The sequence below is a fragment of the Phlebotomus papatasi genome, chromosome 1, assembly GCF_024763615.1.
Source record: "Phlebotomus papatasi isolate M1 chromosome 1, Ppap_2.1, whole genome shotgun sequence".
NCBI lineage: Eukaryota > Metazoa > Arthropoda > Insecta > Diptera > Psychodidae > Phlebotomus > Phlebotomus papatasi.
Window position 1 is genome coordinate 69606324 of NC_077222.1, and position 20556 is coordinate 69626879.

General features: G+C 34.2%; 1 protein-coding gene across 4 annotated transcripts in view; it reads left to right on the top strand.

Moving 5' to 3' along the window:
• LOC129799216 (sodium-dependent phosphate transporter 2) overlaps positions 1 to 19826 on the top strand; it is a 39414-nt gene extending 19588 nt beyond the window's left edge. For 2 of the 4 annotated variants that reach the window (XM_055842919.1, XM_055842937.1), the window contains exons 2-8: positions 1605 to 3447; positions 8388 to 8813; positions 11416 to 11589; positions 11735 to 12131; positions 12213 to 12479; positions 15170 to 15355; positions 18299 to 19826. In XM_055842919.1, the coding sequence (XP_055698894.1) occupies positions 3255 to 3447; positions 8388 to 8813; positions 11416 to 11589; positions 11735 to 12131; positions 12213 to 12479; positions 15170 to 15355; positions 18299 to 18587 (1932 nt within the window). In that variant the 5' untranslated portion in view covers positions 1605 to 3254 and the 3' untranslated portion in view covers positions 18588 to 19826. Of the gene's footprint in view, positions 1 to 1604; positions 3448 to 8387; positions 8814 to 11415; positions 11590 to 11692; positions 12132 to 12212; positions 12480 to 15169; positions 15356 to 18298 lie in introns of all 4 variants that reach the window. The other 2 variants (XM_055842911.1, XM_055842927.1) reach the window with 2 other exon arrangements.
• Positions 19827 to 20556: the final 730 nt, after the last annotated feature.

The following is a 20556-nucleotide window of genomic DNA, read 5'->3' on the forward strand; positions in this document are numbered from 1 at the left end:
AAATCTATTCTTATAAAAACAAAATTAGGAAAAAGTGCCGAGTTTTTTAAAATATATTTCGGAGTCATTTATTCAGACACATAGGAAAACTTGAGTCATTATCAAGCTTGGCTTGGGATCGTACGAAGCATGGGCAATTTTCTCTATTGATTACTGTTTAAGATTAAAGTTATTTCGATTTTTTAAAGAATAATGAACTCTTACTTATAAATAGTTCACTGATCACAAAGACTCCACGTCGATATCTCACACAATTTGACTTGTAAATTTCAAAACGGATTAAAGGACACGGAAAATCACATTTCTAAAATTTTGTAAACATTTTCCCAAGACAAACATTTGCAGTTTTTAATTTGTAGTCAGTATTTTTTAGGACAAATAGAAATTATTTTTTGAACAAATTATTCCGCAAATTGTCAATCATTAAAGAATTATTAGTTAAAGCAATAAATATTGTAGTTGATAGAGACGCAATCATTCTTAAAGGCTTAATATGTTTTAATCCTTGAAGTTTCATTGATTTTTCTGCTTATTAGGGTAAATGTCCCAATTCAAAACTATTTCCAGACGCTTTAACTTTGACAGAAGTTTCAACACATTAAGTTTATATTTTTTCTGAAGAGAATTACATAAATTTGTTCCTTGACTCTTCTAGAATGTTACTGTTTAGTGAAAATTCTTTAGATATAATTTGAAAACTTCTTAAATACAAGAAAAATATGCGAGTGTAAAATGCTTCTATTGGAAACAAATTAACCCAAATGGAGACAGGGGAAGTTTTCTAATTGGAGACAACACAGTTTAAGTGAAACCGCGACAAAGAAAAAACCGCGAGAAATTAACAAATTAAAATTTGTGAATATGAATGGATTTTCGCTTTATTTGGAGCAAAATTAACAAAATAATGAAACTATGGTATAGAAAATATATAAATATAATAATTTAGTACTGTATTTATCGTGAAAACAGTAACGTTTCCATTTGGAGTAGTGAAAAATTTTCATTTGGAGCAGGTTTTGAATTAGCTTAATTTACCCTATTCTATCGATAAAATTAAATATTCTGTTCTAGATTTTATTTACCAAACTAAAATGATTTAATTTGAATATACGCTTATTAGTCGGAATTCAGTGAGTCACTGCTATATGGATATTCTGATTGATACCTCTGCATCCAAAGTCCACAAACGGAAAAACAGGGGATTTCGGCTATTAATAGCCTTGACATGATTCGCAAATATCCACAAGTTTAATGCTCCATTATTCATGACATGGAGAGTTGTTTCTCTTTCTCAGAACTAACGATAAAATTACGCATAGCTAATCTTTTTTTTTCGGAAATATTTTTCAAAGCATAAAAAAATACGCTGTTTACGTCAAATCTACCAGAAGTTGAAAGAAATTGTAAATGTTACCAACATAATTTTGGACGTAATTATGACAAAAAGATATGGACATCTATTCTCAGAAAAGTTCGAGAAGAGAAAGAGAAAGAGAGTGAAAAATGCCTATTTCCCAAATGATATTTTTCTGACCTAAATTATTCTGCTGAATGAAATACATCAAAAATTAATTCTCCAACTTTGTCATTTTTATCTTTTGCAGACATGAGTACCTACAGTGAAGAACATTTTCAACATCCCGTGCCTAAGGTGCGGCCTATACAGAATCATCTTTGACGGATCATCAGTAAATAGAACACAAAGTCAAAATAACCAATTGTAAAATTGCAGAAACTATCAAGCAGAACAACCTAACAGCTATACGATTCTGTTTCTTTTACGTAAAACAAAATATCATCTCTACTTAATTAAAACCAACCAACAAAAGTCAACAGATTAAAAGAGTAAAAGAAACTCCTAAAATCTGAAGATATCAACAGTTAGAAAAACCAGCAGTAAGAATTTTAATTGAGATCAGAAAGACGAATCCTTTCAAATTCAAATCCTAATTTTCCTTGAAAACAAAAAAACATAAAACAAAACTCATCCTTTTATTTTCCTAAAAGAAACATCTAAAATCAATTTTTTTTGAAATTTTTCTTTGTGTAGAGAGAATTTTTTGTGTATTGTAGAAGAGTTTTCTTATTTTTTTCTCTAGAGAAACATTTTCTGTATTTGCTCTGATTGATTGTTTGCCATTTTATCGATTGAGTACTATACATTTAGCCTTGTAGTATTTTCTTTTTAACTTAAACACACATTTTATTTAAGTAGAAACATTAATTGAAAAATAAGTGAAAAAGACACACAACACGACACCTAAATCGTTCCTGTGTGCCATTTTCCTTATTTGAAAAGTATCTCAATTTCCAAATTTTTGAAGGAAAGCATCTCATTTTTTTTTAATTTTTAGTAAAAAAACAAAAGAAAAAAGTAGCAAGAAAATCTTAATTTATTAATTTATTTGCAAAGGGGTCGAAAAAACACCCACTTTGAAACAATTTTTTAGGAGAGAATTTTTTTGATAATAAAAAAAATCTAACAAGAATGGCTGTCTATTCAAAACACTACATACCTGACATCATTAGATTAAAACGCTAAAAATGTTTGTTTAGAAAAAAAAGAGGTAGAGATATCTTCTAGAGGTGTGATATATTTTTGTTCTTAATTTTTTTAGCGTCAAAAAAATAGTAGACTTGTCAATTTACTATTTTTTTCAATTTCTTACATTGATACATTGAAAAAAAAAAAACGTTGTAATATTTATTCCCTTTCAATTCTGATTTTCATCATTTTCCTATCAACAAACATTTTTGGCTTCTCTTCTTTTTTGGAGATTTTCTTGAAATAGTGAGAATTTTTGGTGTTTATTCAATTTCAAGTAGCGTACTAAAGAGGCATTAGATTTATTTGTGTAAGAAACTACTACAGTTGTTATTTTTGAGAGAGAGAAAAGTCACAAGAAGACAGTCTCAAGTATTTTAGTAACATCAACAATTTCCTCTTCCTATATCCTCGTATTCGGATTGCAAGACAAGTGATCATCCAATAAATAATATATTCCTGTGAATCCTCACTTCATACATCCTTCTTATATCCAAATAACCTTTGCAAAAAAAAAACATAAATAAGCGGAAGATCCCCATCAGAGAAAAAACCTTTTCTGATTCTCTTGAACCAGTGCAAAAAACTACAGCACGAGACCACACAAGCTAAGAAACAGAGAAATAAAAGAACTTAAAGAAGCAAAAAACCTTTGAGAAACTCAACTAAAAAAAAAATAAGGAGTTAAAGAAAAGAACGAGAATCAAACATGGAACCATTAACGATGGGATTACTTTGGTTGGTCATCGTGGGCTTCGTGATTGCCTTTGTCCTGGCTTTTGGAATTGGCGCCAATGATGTTGCGAACTCGTTTGGCACCAGCGTTGGATCCAAAGTTTTGACCCTCCGTCAGGCCTGCTGGTTAGCAACAGTGTGCGAAATTTCGGGCGCAGTTCTAATTGGTAAATATCCCTCCACAATATAATAATAATAATATTCCAAATTGTGAACAAACATTTATTAAAGCAATATTGCTTATCAATTTTTGTTCGTGCGCATATACACATACACAATCCCAAAAAACAACTTGCAAGTAGTGAAAATGGCATAAATGTGCGGAGTGAAGCACATTTTGGCAAGATCATTCATCAATAAACATATGAAGGGGGGGGTATCACCAATCATATATCGCTGAAATTATACTGTTCAGTGACACATAAATTTATTTATACAGCAATATTTTCATTGATTGATGATCTCAGTAAAAAAAAAAGACAACGATGCAATTGATTAAACTTCATTTTCATACCCTCTCTCTCTCTGTAGCATTCCAATCAATATCAATTGATTTACAATTTTCAGTGGAATTTTAAAAGATTGAGGGAGAAAGATTTGCTGATTTTTTTTGTCACATCAATTCATCTCCATTCACTGCACCGTTAAATTGCTGTCAATTTTAATATCTTCGCGTGTGCATATAAATCAAGTTTTTATTTTCAAAGTGCGGTCAAATTAAAAATAAAACTTGTGGAATTTTTAATGAAATATTTCTCGCCATTAAATATACGAGGAAAAATATCTCAAAATATGCGCTGATACATCAATTAGGCGAATTTATAAAAATACCGAGAGAGAACCCAGATATTGTAAAATATATATAAAAGATTAAGAACTTTGAGGATTAATCGATCTGGATAAAATATTCTTATTTTTTTTTCAAATTTATTTTGATCTAACCGAGCCATTGGATACGTGAAAAATATGTATACTTTTAGACCCTTAAGTCTTTTGGATCGAACAGGACTCGAACTCACAACTGTGACAGTCGAACCATGCGTCTCACAGCCCAAGAGCCAAACTCTTTTATTAATTGCATAACGAAACCCCTCAAGTGGCCATAATATGTTTCTATTTTGCATTAAAAAACTCAATTCGACGTGTGTTATTCCCTGCGCACAATAACTTTTGTTTAGTAAAAATGTTTTTGAAATTTCAATGAGAGTGAGTGAGATATAGATTTAGTCATCTCTCTCACTCTCATAGGCAATTTCGAAACCATATTTACAAACAAAAGTTATTGGCATTTCAGAGACAGTGAATGACACTTAGATATAGTTATCTCGCTCACTCTCACAGGTAGTTTTGTAAACATGATTTTGACATTTCAGTCAGTGTGGAATGAAATCTAGATCAGGGGTCTCAGTAGCTCAAGGGGCAAAGTGTTGGCAGTGTGACGCAGAGGCCCTCGGTTCGATCCTTGATCGAAGCGCGTCCAGTGAATAATTGGAAAACAATTTTTCACCGTCCTTAAAAGCTACAAACTGAACGCAAAAATATCAAGAAGGAAGTATGATAAAAGATAAGGGAGCAAAAAAAGGATTTGCGATGGAGCAAAAAGAAAAATGATAAGGAGAGATTAGAGGAACAAATAATATGGGAAAAAAGAAAAACAGATGGAACTCGTATGTAAATAAGAGTGAGCGAAATGGCTATATGGACCTGATTGAGTCTGACAGACAAAAACATAAAAAGAAGAGAGAGAGAGAAATCTAGATCTAGTAATCTCGCTCACTCTTGTAGACAGTTTCGACAGCATAAGGCACAATAACTTTTGATTTGTAATCATGTTTTTGACACTTCAAAGAGAATGAGAGATGTAAGTCTATTTATCTCACTCACTCCCACGGGAAGTTTCGAAAACATATTTACAAAACAAAAGTTATTGTGTGTACGTCAATATACATAATGTCCAATGTACAATAAGTTCTGTTTTGTAACGATATTTTTAAAACTGCTTATAAAAATGAGCGAGATGACTAAGATCTATGTCTCATTCACTCTTACTAAAATATGGAAAACATAATTAGAAAACAAAAATATATTATAGATGAAGATGGAGTTTTTCAAGAGCACAATATTTTACGATTTTGAGAACTTTTGGTTACTTGCGTTCACCGCCGTCTTAGTACTGATAATAAACCTCTAGAGCCAAATGGTAAAAAAAGCTCCTAATAGGCTGTTATAAGCCAGGACGAATTTCGTTCTTGCGGGATCGAAAACACGTATCTTACATATTTATCTAAATTTACGATATTTCTTGTATCTTTCACAAATTATTTTTTTAGTATATAGTCAAGTGTGCTAATCCGGGCGCTTCGCTATCTGGATCGTTTATGACTAATCCACTTAAAATAATATTTTTGTTTTTATTTCCGTAATATATAGTTACTACAGTAACATAATATAACTATTCAAGTTTGAGAAAAAGCATAAATAATATTTTTATCCATAAAATAAGTGAGTGTAATCGACTCATTTCAATCTTGTTCCAGCTGAGTTCTTTACTAAAAATTTTCTAGGAATGATATTTTCGCTAATGACAGCTCGTTGATTGAAAACATTTATTGGTTTTTTCTTGTGAAAAAAGCATTTTAAATCCAAAGGTTTAATTAAAAGTAAATTAACGAAAAGGCGCCCCAGTTAGTGCACGCTGACTTATATCAGTATTATCAATATTTTATAAATTTTCTTTAATATTTTTTTATATTATGTTTCTGAATAAAACAGTGAATAATTCTATGGATTTAGAAGAAGTAAAAAAGAGTTTCATCAGTCCAAAAACAAGCGTTTAAGTAGAACTCTTCGGAAAATTATCCAGTTACCTCACCTTACTATAGTATTTTTCCTACACAAAAAAAAAGAAATATATTGGATATTTCAATTTGTTTCTTGCACATTTTGGCCAGATTTAATGATTATATTTTATTACTTTCTCAACATAGAAAATCTATTTACCTTTACAGTTTGCTTGGAATTAAAATGCTATAAGAAGGAATATCTGCGATTTAACGAAGCAAATCTTCTTCGTAGCAAATGGGAATTTTACAAATGTCATGAAAGCCATAAATTTGATGAAAAATTACTCATTATTTTCACTTCAAAGAAAATTTGCTGAGTTAAGTCGCAAATCTTCTTCATAGCGTACTGATACCAAGAAGGCTGCTAAGTAGTCTCCCAAAATGGCAAAAGATTTATTTGATTACAAACAGATAAAAGTCATTAGAATTAGAAATCAGAAAAAAAATGAGACGCAAATTTCAAATATTGAAATGAAAGCAATTTAATCCCCATATTTTCAGCTAATTACGTGTTTAGTTTCCTATCTCAATAGATCAAATTATCAGAGATAGATATATTTTTTATCTTTTAATCCAGTTAGAGTACACTCGTACAGATGCTTTTACAATGAATCAGTTACTTGAATTATCAGGAAATCCATAATCAACTTTGATTTTTGGAGGAGTGATAAAAGATTGAACAATTGATTTTAAAAAGGGCTAAACGGTCAATGATATCGATTTTGGTGACGTATTTATTATTCAATTCGGATTCTTTTATTTGAATCTATCAAAACTAGGCAACACTTTTGAAAAATAACAGTTTAAAAAACTCTTATTGATTTTAAAATACTCTAAAGGTATCAAAATCTACCCCGTTTTGGAAATAATTTTTCAAAAAAGTCTCCTTCATAAAAGCTATACAAAAACCAATTTTTTGGATTATAGGACAAATTTTTCAAAATAAAAATTTCAATAACAAAAAATTCACACAATTTACATGATATTAGAAAAAAAAACGTTTAGTATTTTCCATTTAAAACTTTAAAAAAAAAATCAAAATTAGGTCAAATTGGGATATCGGCATACCTTTCAGATCAAGAAAATTTCATGAAATCTATTTATATCCTTTTCCTTCTTAAATGATTTTATATGACTATCTCACTCTTTTGCGCTCTTCTTCTTCTTTTGAGCATCACAAAAATTTCAATTTGGATTTGAATGCGAAAGAGTAAGATAGACATGTTCAAAACATCTGGAAAAGGAGCAATAGTTTCAATTAATTGAAAATCACAAAAATAAAATTAGGTGTTCGAAACTGCCCCTGGATGGTTTTATTGTCAAAATAATCATAATTTCGGAAAGATTGTTAGACCCTATACCATAGGCGAAATGTTATCATACATAAATTACAGAGGAATTTCTGACAAACAAAAATTAAATTGAGATGGAAGAGGGACAAGGTGGGAATGAGAGCTTTTCTTATTTCAATGATAACTCTACCGGATTTTACATGCAATACTCGCATAATTTTATAAATATAGAATGTTGCACATTATACATATAGTATAAGTATTGCATTTTGCCCCCATCAATGCCAAGGCAAGTCATCGATATATCAACATTGTGTGACTTGGGCTGTGGCTGGTTTTTTTTTTCTTTCTCATTCCACCATCAAGTCACATTTTTATTCCCTCAAAGCTCTTGTTACAGCATAATATAAAATGCAACTTTTCTCTTTACTTTTTCACTGTCACATCAACCATACATATAACGTGAAACACCCATTTTCATGTTAGACTGAGGCATGAGGGTGTCTATTTTGCGGATTGGTGTGTTATAGAGAGAAAAAGTAAATAAAATTGATTGTTCTACAATCTCAATTATGCGCATAAATACTACGTAATTGTGCTGCCAATACGGTTTTGCATTTATTTTATATACACAGCGCATATAGCACTCACCTAAGTCACAGAGTAAGGGGGCTATCTGTCTCATTTAGAGCAATTTTCGTGTTATGCAATTGGCTCTAATGATTAAATATAAAAATATCCCCAAATTAAATGATGATGTTAAGAAGAGATTGAGAGTTATTTTGATGAGTCGCATGGGGAGAGGAAGAGAAATCAGTTAAAATCAACATGAGAAAATATTTGTAAACACTTTCATTGCTTTTTCACTAATTCATTCCCACACGAAAATCATCACAAAATGAGGAAAATGTCCCAGTTGAAGGTTAAAATGTTGCAGAATATAACTAATCTCTGTCTAAATCTGCCATTTAGGCTACAAAGTGTCTGACACTGTGAGAAAAGGCATTCTCGATGTGACCATGTATGAGGGATCAGAGAAGGAGCTGATGTTTGGATGTGTCGCAGCTCTAACAAGTAGTGCTGTTTGGCTCCTTGTAGCAACATTCCTTAAACTTCCCATTTCCGGGACACACAGCATTGTTGGATCAACAATTGGCTTCAGTTTGGTGGCACGTGGTTTTCAAGGTATCAACTGGGCAACATTGGGTACAATTGTTGCTTCCTGGTTCATTTCGCCGGTGCTGAGTGGTTTGGTCAGTACGAGTCTCTTCTGGTTCCTGCGCAAATTCATCATAACCGTGGACAATCCACTGAGAGCTGGTCTCTTGGCCCTTCCAATCTTCTATGGACTTACTATCTTCGTCAATGTCTTCAGTATCGTGCACGATGGACCCAAATGTAAGTTTTACAGAATAGTCTTAAGAATTAAGAAATTCTTTGCCTCTTGGAATAACTTGAACTTCATTCTATAAATCAATCTCCTCAAGAATCATATTTATTGCAAAATACTACAACTTTCTAGAACATTTGAACTTCGTAGAACCAACGCTAGGGGCACCACCAATTTCCTTATCACATAACCTCAATTTTTTCGACCCTTGCTTAACCAATTTTTATTATTAAATAAACAATGGGGGGCACATGTAAACATTTTCAATAGATGCGAATTTGAGGTGATTTTCTTCCAACCACACAGTGATTTTTTGGAAAATCTTTCATAGCTCATGTTTTACCCTTGGATATAGGCAATTCATCGAGGGTAATGCGGATGTTGGAAAACATTTGAGTTTTCCACAAAAATAAAATTTGTGTCACTGTGCATTTTTCTCTTTTCACAAAATACCAGGGGTAGAAGTAAACAGTTTCTGGGGAGGATGTAAACACCCTTTTTTCCACCATTGAAACTAACTTTGCACCACTTTCAATTATTTTAATTACTTAAGAGATATATAGACTGTTTATTTTTCAAAAAATTACTACACTTTTTACAAGGAATAATTAAAATAGCAAAAGAAACTAAAAGCATGCAAATCAAAGACATTTTTCAATGGATTTTCCCCATATTTTGACATCATGTGACTTCTTATTGAACACAACGAAAAATTTCCCACCATGAGATGCAGCTATCAAACGAATGAAATGAAGAAGAAAAAGACAAAATATTTTGCCATTCATTCTACACTCGCGACATGTACAACTACGGGGAAATTGCCTGTTTATATCTACCCCAAATGCTGTTTTCTGACCAATTATTAATTCTTTTAAAATAATGAGAATCTCAATTTCTCTAGTAAATGCATTAATATAATCCTAAAAGATGTAGGAAAGAACTGGTATTGCTACATTTCGATTATTTTACACAGTTTTTAATTTCCAGGTGGAAATCCAAATGACCAAAATAATTGAAATATCAACATTTTCGGGAAAAATGATTTTTATTTTTTAAGTATTAGGATTTTATTGACCAATTCATCTGTGGACATATATCCCCATGCTTATGGGTTTTATCCTCTGGAGTCTTAAAATTAATGAAAAAAAATCACAGTGTTTAAAACTACCCCTGTTTACTACTACCCCAGTTTCCCCTATTTGTAAAATAGAATAATTCGGACTCCTCTTGCTAGGAAACCCATGAGGAACCTAGGGAATCCATACAAGTTTTCAGAAAACTCAAGAGGAAACCGCAGGGAATCCGGAAAACCCATAGATTTTCACGGAACTCACATGAAACCCACAGGGAACTTATTCATTTATCAGAAAATCCGGAGAACCCCTATATTATTTGGGAACCCGAAGAATCCATAAATGTTTTAGGGAACCCAGAGAACCCGTTTTTTTTTGAGGACTTCACGAGGCACCTGGGGAAACCATATATTTTTCAGAGAACCTGGCAAGGCAAACTCATACATTTTTTCAGAGGACTCAAGAGGAATTCACAGGTTACCCGGAGAACCTACACTGAGAAAAAAGAGGGGCGATTAACTTTTTTCCTCAACACTTTTTAGGTGTAAAAATATATCAACATTTTTTAATGTCAATTTTACACTTTTTTAAGGGTAAAATTAACATGAAAAAGGGTAACTTTAACTCCTAATACACCTAAAAAGGGTAATATTTACACCGATTTCGGATCAATACTGCAGGGTAAAATTAACATTTCTGGAATGTTATTTTAACTTTTTCGGATTTCTCTCAGTGAATACATCTTTCAATGAACCCGAGGAACTTGAAGAACCTATTAATCTTTCAGGAATCTCACGGGAAATCCACAGGGAACCCATACTCTTTATTTGTCAGAGACCCTGGGGAACTTGGATTTTTTCCGGGAGCTAACGAGAAATCCGGGGAAACCAAATATTTTTCAGGGAACCTGAGGAACCTGTACATTTTTTCAAAGAACCCGGGGAACTCAGATTTTTTCAGGGCCTCACAGGAAACCCATACTTCTTTTCAGGGAACTCGGGAAACCGGGAACGCGAGCCACTCTCACCGCTTATTAGTTACCCTTGTTTTTATAATTTCTCGAAGTCTAGAGAGACATCAATATCAAGTTTAATCGAATGTTCCGAAGTTTCGACAAAGTCGAAGTAATTCTGTTTGTCGGTTTGATACCCCCAGCTGTCATAAAAGCCAAACAGTTAGGGATAATGACTTGGGGTCTTCGCGTATCTATGAGTTGACTAACATTACCAAATCACACCGCCTCTTTCGGTAATTTTACGAACTCAAAATGTTCAGAGAAGTTGTAGATATAGATAATACGAGTACTTTTCGTAATTTCACCATAAACATCAATTCTGTAATATCTAGGATATTTTTTAAACATCAAGAGCAGTTTGTGAACTTCCTGTAACTTGAAGCACTCTTCGAATATTCTTTTGCTATTACTTTTTTTCATTTCAAGACTTTGACATTTAAAAAAAATTGTCGTGATATCTTTCATATTGGAAACATTATGTTTCTTTAATGACACTTTTTTCTTTTTGATAAAACTTTAAAGTGCTCTATATGGACAACATCCCCACATGGTTGGCAGTTGTTGCGAGTATAGCAGTTGGATTACTTGTGGCTGTGATCGTGCAAGTTTTTCTCGTTCCACTCCAGCGTCGTCGCATTTTGGGCATACCAAAATCTTCCAAGAAACCCGTAACATTTACATTTGGCGATTCAGACGGTAAGTTTTGTATTTTTTTATTTTTGTGCAAGGGATAAAAATGCCCCTTCGTCGTGTCTGAGCCATCGTATATGGCACCATTATCAATTAATTCGTTTCACAGAAAAAAAATTCAACATGCGTTTTTCTGTCCTCTCAACAATAGCTGAATCATCACCTGGTGGCAGTCCAAAGCGCGGTAAACGTCAATTGTACCTTGTATGCGATGGTAAACAATTGCCAGCCATCACAGAAACCACTGAGCTTGTATCCCTCACAAATGGTGGCTGTTCACCACAGCCCAAAATATTTTGTGATGCTAATTTGACCAAACATTGCGATCTCAATGGCTACACCAAGGGTACAACAAATGGCAACTACAAAATTGATCCTAGCATCATAAAACGTGCTGAAAATCTTTTGGGAAAAACCAGTTTGGACAATACCGATCTCACAATTACCAGTCTCAACTACATTGATGAGTACCAAAATGGTTTGTCAAAGAGTCCCCCAACAACTAATATTCTCAAGGAGCAGGAAATGGTTGATTTATCACCTCAAAAGTAAGTTAATAAATTTGTTGACGGAATATTCTTTGAAACAATCGTGATAAGGGTGCTAAGTATATTGAAATGCTCTATTAGGAAAGATCTTTTGGAAGTGGAAACTGCAAAATTGGATCCTACAAAGAAAAATCTGAGTACAGTGGAGAGTGGAGGAAGTTTGGACCATATGATTTCAACTACAATTTCACCCAATTCAAGTCGAGTCCCATTGATATCTGGCGGTGCCAATGTCGAAGAAGGAACTGTAAAGACAAAGGAACCAAGGGATATCTCTCAGCTGTTCTCATACCTGCAAGTTCTCACGGCCACTTTTGGAAGTTTTGCCCATGGAGGAAATGATGTGAGGTAAATAACATGACAACATCTAATTTTGTTCCTTTAGTTCTGACGTAGTTTTTGTACAAGACAAAGTTTTGGATTGCATGTCATTCAAGTATTCTGATCAAATTGCAAATTTCTTGTGAAGAAATATAGGAGATATTGCAATCTAGCACCTTTTAAGAGTTATCTTAAAATTATTGTAAATCTAAATTACTTATAAACCAATAGCTGTTAAAAACGTATATTTTTGGTTACACGGGTTCCACCTTTTACACCGAGAAAAAACGGGGGTGCGATTTTTTTTTACTCATAACTTTAACACTTTTTAGGTGTAAAAATATATCAACATTTTTTAATGTTAATTTTACACCTTTTTAAGGCTAAAATTAACATGAAAAAGGGTAACTTTAACCCCTAATACACCTATAAAGCATAATATTTACACCGATTTCGGATCAATAATGCAGGGTAATATAAACATTTCCGGAATGTTAATTTTACCCTGCAGTATTGATCCGAAAACGGTGTACATATTACCCTTTTTAGGTGTATAATGGGTTAAAGTTACCCTTCTTCCATGATGATTTTACCCTTAAAAGGTGTAAAATTTACATTAAAAAATGTTGATATATTTTTACACCTAAAAAGTGTTAAAGTTATAACGAAAAAAAGTTAATCGCAGCCTCTTTTGTTCTCAGTGTATCTTTGTTACTATAGTACCTACCCACATTTTTTACACGGACCGACTTAGATTATTTATTGACCAAGGTTTATTTTGAGCTTCAAAAATGTGTTCTTCAAGAAACCTGCAGCAAAAGATTGACTTGTAATTTAGTGTTGAAAAAAGCACAATCTCGCCAAATTGGAAAAGTCTGCAAGGTATTTAGGGATTAGGATTGAGTAGCTTGAGTAATTCTTATCGAAGTTGAGCGTATAATCCAAAAATCTTACCACCGAGTGTTTAAATTTACCCTCAGATGAAAAAAAACTCGAAAGTGGCGAGAATTGAACCCACAAACTCGCAAATGAATGTACTACTCTGCCCCACAAATCATTGATAAATATGAAATATAAGTAGCAAATTATATTCATTTTATAATATTAAGATCGATTTTGAAATTAATTTTACACGCTTTTTGCCCTCTGTCAAAAATGGAAATGAATCATATTTTCAGGATGTAATGACGCTGAAAAAACTCAATATCAAATCTTAAGTCCGGCATGTTTGCATTTCGTTTTTTTTTTAACGCCAATATTTAAATAATTATTTTCGTAAGAATTAGGGTAAGATAAGATTTTGCCAGGGATAAGTTCTTCAGGTTCTCTATTTCAAATTAACAATGCACCTAGGTCACGATTGAAGCACTTAGTGCAAGAATGGATCATTTTAATATCAAAATGAATGCCATGAAGACCACTTTTGCTCTGAGAGCCAGAATTGGGCCCATTATGCTTCCCCACTTCTACTCTATCTTATCCCTCCCGTAGTACTCCCTGTGCATCCACCGCTCCGTATCTCATCTTTTCCGTACGTGCCCAGTACCGCTACTATATCATAGCCCATCTCGGTGTGTGTTTGGATCAGTAACAGTAAATACTTGTATCAACTGAAATACCACTTTCATACCGAAACTCGTTAAAATTAACATTAAAAAATGTTGATATATTTTTACACCTAAAACGTGTTAAAGCTACGAGAAAAAAAGTTAAGCGCACCCTCTTTTTTTCTCAGTGACTGTATTTATCATGAAAATAATGACGTTTCCATTTGGAGTAGCGAAAAATTTCCATTTAGAGCAGGTTTTGAATTAGCTTAATTTACCCTATTTAGCCATGTCAAATCTTCATTTGAAATCGTCATCCTGAAAAGTTGATCACTTACGAGTTACTCGAGTCTTATTCTAAGCCATCGAAATGGAAATGTGCCTTATAATGATGTATTTTTGCTTCACAAAAATTTTGTGTATTCAAAATATATCTCAATAAGGTTCAATTACGTTTAAAAAGGAAGAAAAATGCTCAATTTTAAAGCTGCCCCAATTCAAAGGTGATCCACTTCTCCCTACATTAAAATATATTTGAATCCAGTCATCCAGAGTTTAATTTGGCTTTATTGATTTGTTTTGTGAGAAAATATTAGTCTTATTCTTTATTATTGTAAGTACCTTGAACGCATTTTCTTTTTTCTGGGGAGATTTTTTTATAGTATCAATTATGGTATCAATTATAAAACTCAATGATACTGCATTATTTATCAATTGTAACAACGGGAACAACCCATAAACATAATTTTCAATGGACTTGAAAGGGTTAATAAAAAAAGTTTTCGCTCTACTCAGCAATTTTCTCCCCATCAATTTACTGTAAGAAGTCTTTTATCTCGCCTCTTTCCCTTAATCAATATCTTTAAGTTTGATGCCTCGTGAGCTGTTCTTGAACAACAAACATTAAAGTTTTGTGAGAAAATTGCGACGCATTTAAAGTGCCATTTCCAACCCATAGTTTACCCAATTGAACTTAATTTTATTCAGTTCAGTTGATTCCACGGTTAATTGCATTTTAGATATACATATAGGACAATTTTGATTGATGCTCAAAGAGAAATATGTAGAGCATAGTGTGTTTTAAATGTAAATAAATTTGCACAAAATATTTGTAAATTAACTATAATGATTTTTTTTTCTTCTTGCTTCTTTCAACTCATTTAATTACAGCAATGCAATTGGACCACTCATTGGCCTGTATTTGATCTACAAGGATGGTTCGGCATTGCAAAATTCAGAAACGCCCCTTTGGCTCCTCGTGTACGGAGGAGTGGGTATTGCTGCGGGATTGTGGATTTGGGGACGTCGAGTTATTCAGACAGTTGGAAATGATTTGACTAAAATTACGCCAACAACGTAAGTAGCTTTTATTTTTTTTTTGTTCTTCTTTCAGGGGAAAAAAGCAAATTTCCTGTTCTATTAGGTGTGATTCCTCTTCTAATCACACCTATTGTAATCCTCGGATTTTCTCAAAGTGCTCCGATCGAGCTGAAATTCACAGGGTATATGTTTTGAACATCCCTGATGCCGAAAATCATAAGCCGGCAATTTCGGGTCCGGCTGACGTCCGGCCGGCCGTCCGTAGTGCGCAATATCTCTGGATTGGATAGAAATATCTTGATAAATTTTTTTTTTAAATATATCTACTCGCGCGTACGACGATTTCTGTGCTATTAGTTTTTTGAAAAACCGGTTCTAAACCGGTTAAAAATCACGTTTTGTAGTTTATCTCGAAATCTAGGTATGCGATTTTGAATTATTTATGTTTATGTTGCAATCCAGAAAATTTAGACCAATTTAAAAAAAAAATAAGACATTCGTTGAACAGTTCTCGAGATATTTCACTTTAAAGATTTCAATTTTAAGAAAATTTTCTATTAGCGTCAGGCGGGAAAAAAGCGGGAGAAGCGGCGTCGAACAAGCTTTCCCCATATCGACGCTTCCATTCCATACTATGCTATCTCAGAATGACAACATTTCAGGAGAGCCATTTGAAGTTGACAATTCCCTATGCTGCCTATGTAAATTTTTTTCCAAAAAATGGAATATCTCGTTACCCGAATCTCGGATGACCACCAATTTTTCACGACTTGTAGATCTCGGTCCCAGGAACGACATATCTATCGAAGTAGTAAAAGGCTAAGTCGACTTAGCATAGTATGGAATGGAGCCGTCGATATATATTTCGCGAATTTTTTGCGGGGCGCGAATTTTTTCGCGGATTTTCGCTGCGCGCGTAATTTTTCGCGAGTTTTCGCGGGGCGCGAATTTTTTCGCCGAGTTTCGCGGATCACGTATTTTTTCGCGAATTTTCTCGCGGATTTTCGCTGGGCGCGAATTTTCGCGAGGCGCGTAAATTTTCGCGGGTCGCTTTTTTTCGCGAATTTTTGCGGGACGTGAATTTTTTCGCTGATTTTCGCAGGGCGCGAATTTTTTCACTGATTTTTGCGGGCACGAATTTTTCGCGGATTTTCGCTGGGCGCGAAATTTTTTCACTGATTTTTGCGGGGCACGAATTTTTCGCGGATTTTCGCGAGGCGCGAATTTTTTCACGGATCTTCGCGGGGCGCGTAATTTTTCGCGGAGTTTCGCGGGTCGCTTTTTTTCGCGAATTTTCGCTGGGCGCGAATTTTTTCGCTGGTTTTCGCGGGGCGCGAATTTTTTCGCTGATTTTTGCGGGGCACGAATTTTTCGCGAATTTTCGCGAGGCGCGTAAATTTTCGCGGAGTTTCGCGGGTCGCTTTTTTTCGCGAATTTTAGCGGGACGTGAATTTTTTCGCTGATTTTCGCAGGGCGCGAATTTTTTCACTGATTTTTGCGGGACACGAATTTTTCGCGGATTTTCGTGAGGCGCGAAATTTTTCTCGGATTTTCGCTGGGCGCGAATTTTTTCGCGGATTTTCGCGGGGCGCGTAATTTTTCGCAGAGTTTCGCGGGTCGCTTTTTTTCGCGAATTTTCGCTGGGTGCGAATTTTTTCGCTGATTTTCGCGGGGCGCGAATTTTTTCGCTGATTTTTGCGGGTCGCTTATTTTTTCGCAGATTTTCGCGGGGCGCGTAATTTTTCGCGGAGTTTCGCGGGTAGATTTTTTTTCGCGAATTTTCGCGGGGCGTGAATTTTTTCGCTGATTTTCGCGGGGCGCGAATTTTTTCGCTGATTTTCGCGGGGTGCGAAATTTTTCGCGGACTTTCGCGGGGTGCGAATTTTTTCGCGGGTTTTCGCAGGGCGCGAATTTTTTCGCGGATTTTCGCGAGGCGCGTAAATTTTCGCGGAGTTTCGCGGGTCGCTTTTTTTCGCGAATTTTAGCGGGACGTGAATTTTTTCGCTGATTTTCGCAGGGCGCGAATTTTTTCACTGATTTTTGCGGGACACGAATTTTTCGCGGATTTTCGTGAGGCGCGAAATTTTTCTCGGATTTTCGCTGGGCGCGAATTTTTTCGCGGATTTTCGCGGGGCGCGTAATTTTTCGCAGAGTTTCGCGGGTCGCTTTTTTTCGCGAATTTTCGCTGGGTGCGAATTTTTTCGCTGATTTTCGCGGGGCGCGAATTTTTTCGCTGATTTTTGCGGGTCGCTTATTTTTTCGCAGATTTTCGCGGGGCGCGTAATTTTTCGCGGAGTTTCGCGGGTAGATTTTTTTTCGCGAATTTTCGCGGGGCGTGAATTTTTTCGCTGATTTTCGCGGGGCGCGAATTTTTTCGCTGATTTTCGCGGGGTGCGAAATTTTTCGCGGACTTTCGCGGGGTGCGAATTTTTTCGCGGATTTTCGCGGGGCGCGAAATTTTTCGCAGATTTTCACGGGGCGCGTATTTTCGTGGATTATGAATATCTTCGCGGATTCTCACGGGTCGCTGACAGAGGTTCTAAACGGGCGTAAAGTTTGAGGCCTCATAGTTTCCGAGATAATCGACTTTAAAGATTTTCAGACACGCATTTCGCATTCAATTTTTTTTCGTTTTCAAGTGAAATTTTGCACATATCAAGCTTGAAAGAGGTTCTAAATGGATGTAAAGTTTGAGGCCTTTATCTCTCATAGTGTCCGAGATAATCGATTTTAAAGATTTTTAGACACTTTTATGCATTTCTCATCCAATTTTCCTCATTAATAACGATAATAAGTTACATACAATTTAAACGAAATTTGCATTATTTATGTATAAACATCGTTCAAGTTTGCCACAATCCGAATTTGCAACGAAGGAATCACAACTCTATAAGCTGATCTAGGCTTATCACTGGCTTTTTTTTTGTGTGTGCTAAATTCTAAAAGAAAAAAATAATAAATTAAATGTCTTACCTTCAGGGGCTTCACCATTGAAATCGGAGCTGCCCTCACAGTTCTGCTGGCAAGCAAAATTGGCCTTCCAATCTCAACGACTCACTGCAAAGTTGGCTCAGTGGTGTTTGTCGGTTATGCAAATACTGCCAATTCTTGCCGAACCCCCGCAGCAGATGATGAGGCTGAAAATCGGGAGAAAGCTGTCGATTGGAGTCTCTTCCGGAATATTGTGTATGCCTGGGTGATAACGGTTCCAATTGCTGCAGCCCTCAGTGCTGGCCTCATGTATCTCCTTGTTACGACATTGCTGTGAGAAATAAGAGAAAAATCTGTCGGTGTGAAATTTCATACTTAAAAGAAAATTCTATAACGTGTGTGTGCAGGAGAGAGAACGAGAACTACTTAATGATATTTAACTTAATACCTTATTAAGCGCAAAATCAATTATTATACTTTAATGTTTTTTTTTTTTTTTGATGAAAATAGGACATCCACAGAATTGTGGATTCTCATTAAATAACTTAAGTAAAAGAGAGGGAAAGAAAAAGAAGAGTACGGAGTATAGAGAAAACTCAAAATCGGCAGCAGCGACATTTGTTTGAAAAAAAAAAATAGAACAATGCGCTAGAAAAAAAAGGTTTCTTTCATTTTTTATACTTAATCTATTAACACTTGAAGAATTTAATGTATTTGTTTAATGTACTTTAAGACACTTAATTAATCGCTGTGCGAAGAGAACTTTTTTTTCTGCTGAGACACTGAAATAAAGATGTTTTTTTTTTAAAGATAAATCCAATTATAGGCTTAAAAGTGAAGCAGTGAAAAATTCAGACAATTTTAACGCATTTTAGAACGCTCCGCTGTAGTTTATTTAATTTTTTTTCACCATGGATAAGATTTTGCTTATCAATTTTTTCTAAAAAAAAATATTAATTATATCCCAGTGATAGTGAATTTAATCTTCAAAATGAAGAATTTTCGTAGTGACGCCAAAAAAAGTGATACATTGCCCTTTTATAAAAACCCCACCCAAAAACTAAATAAAAAATAAATAAATTTAAAAAAAAAATGAAAGACAGAATTTTTAAGTAAAATTGAAAGAAATAAATTGTCGTTGCTGATTTCTTTCTCTATATCATTTTGTTTTTCTTCAATTTTCACTCTGTCTTTCTCCACAAGGATTTAAATACAACTTGATTTCTACTCTAAGAATTCCTCTATGTTGATGCCTATAATACTTTTTTTGTCTTATAGAATTTAAACAACAACAACAAAAAAACGATACTGTAGTAGTGCATTAAAAAAAAATCTGTAGTAGAATAAATAATGCATCATTATTGCTCTTGAAATAAAATCAGAAACAATTTACAAGAAAATTACCATCAAATGAATGTTGACAGAGTCTACAATATATTTTTATATATCTCTAAATTCCATCATTGAAAAAAAAAACAAGAACACCCGAATGATTCTGAATTATTTTCTTGACAACAAAAAAAAAGGAAAAAAAGACGCAAAAAAATCATCTCAAATAAAAACAATTACAACTGAATACATTGCATTGTTATTCCTCAAAAAAAACTTCACATTTTCTAATCTTTTCAGAAATAGTTTGTGCTCGTGACATTTGATCATCTATTTTCGGGTAAACTGTAAGTAAAACAAGATAGAGGAGACCGAGGCAGAAATAACTACAAAATAAAATTTTCTTTGCCCTTAATTTGTGAAGGGTTTGAATTATAGGGGAGACTGGGGCAAAAACTCACAAATTGAAAATTTGAAAATTCAATATCTTCCAAGATAAAAGAGATAGGGGAAAGTGGTCTGCCTTTGAATGCGGCAGCCTTTGAATATTGTAATTTTTTCATTTTTCTTTAAAGCATAAATTCTTTTCTATTAACTATTAGATAGCTATATTCATAATCCTCACAAGTCATCAAAAAATGTAGACCCTAGCTCTTATTTTCTAGGTACTAGGGCAAAAAAAAACGAATCTGAGCTCTAAACTGTAATTTTGATGTTCCACAATTCATGTGTTTTTTCATAATCAAAATAATTTTTTGAACAAATCTTCTATTGTGAGTCATAGAAGGTTATTCTTGGATGGTATTTCTCCAAATACATTTTGATTCAGATGAGACAAATTTTGTGGGAGATAAAAGTTTGCAAATATTGCTCTGCGGCAGCCTTTGAATCTTAATGTTGTGTGCCTTTGAATCCTCTCTTTACATACATTGAAACGTCTGACAGCTTCCTGTCCGGGAGCAGAATAGAACTCCTAC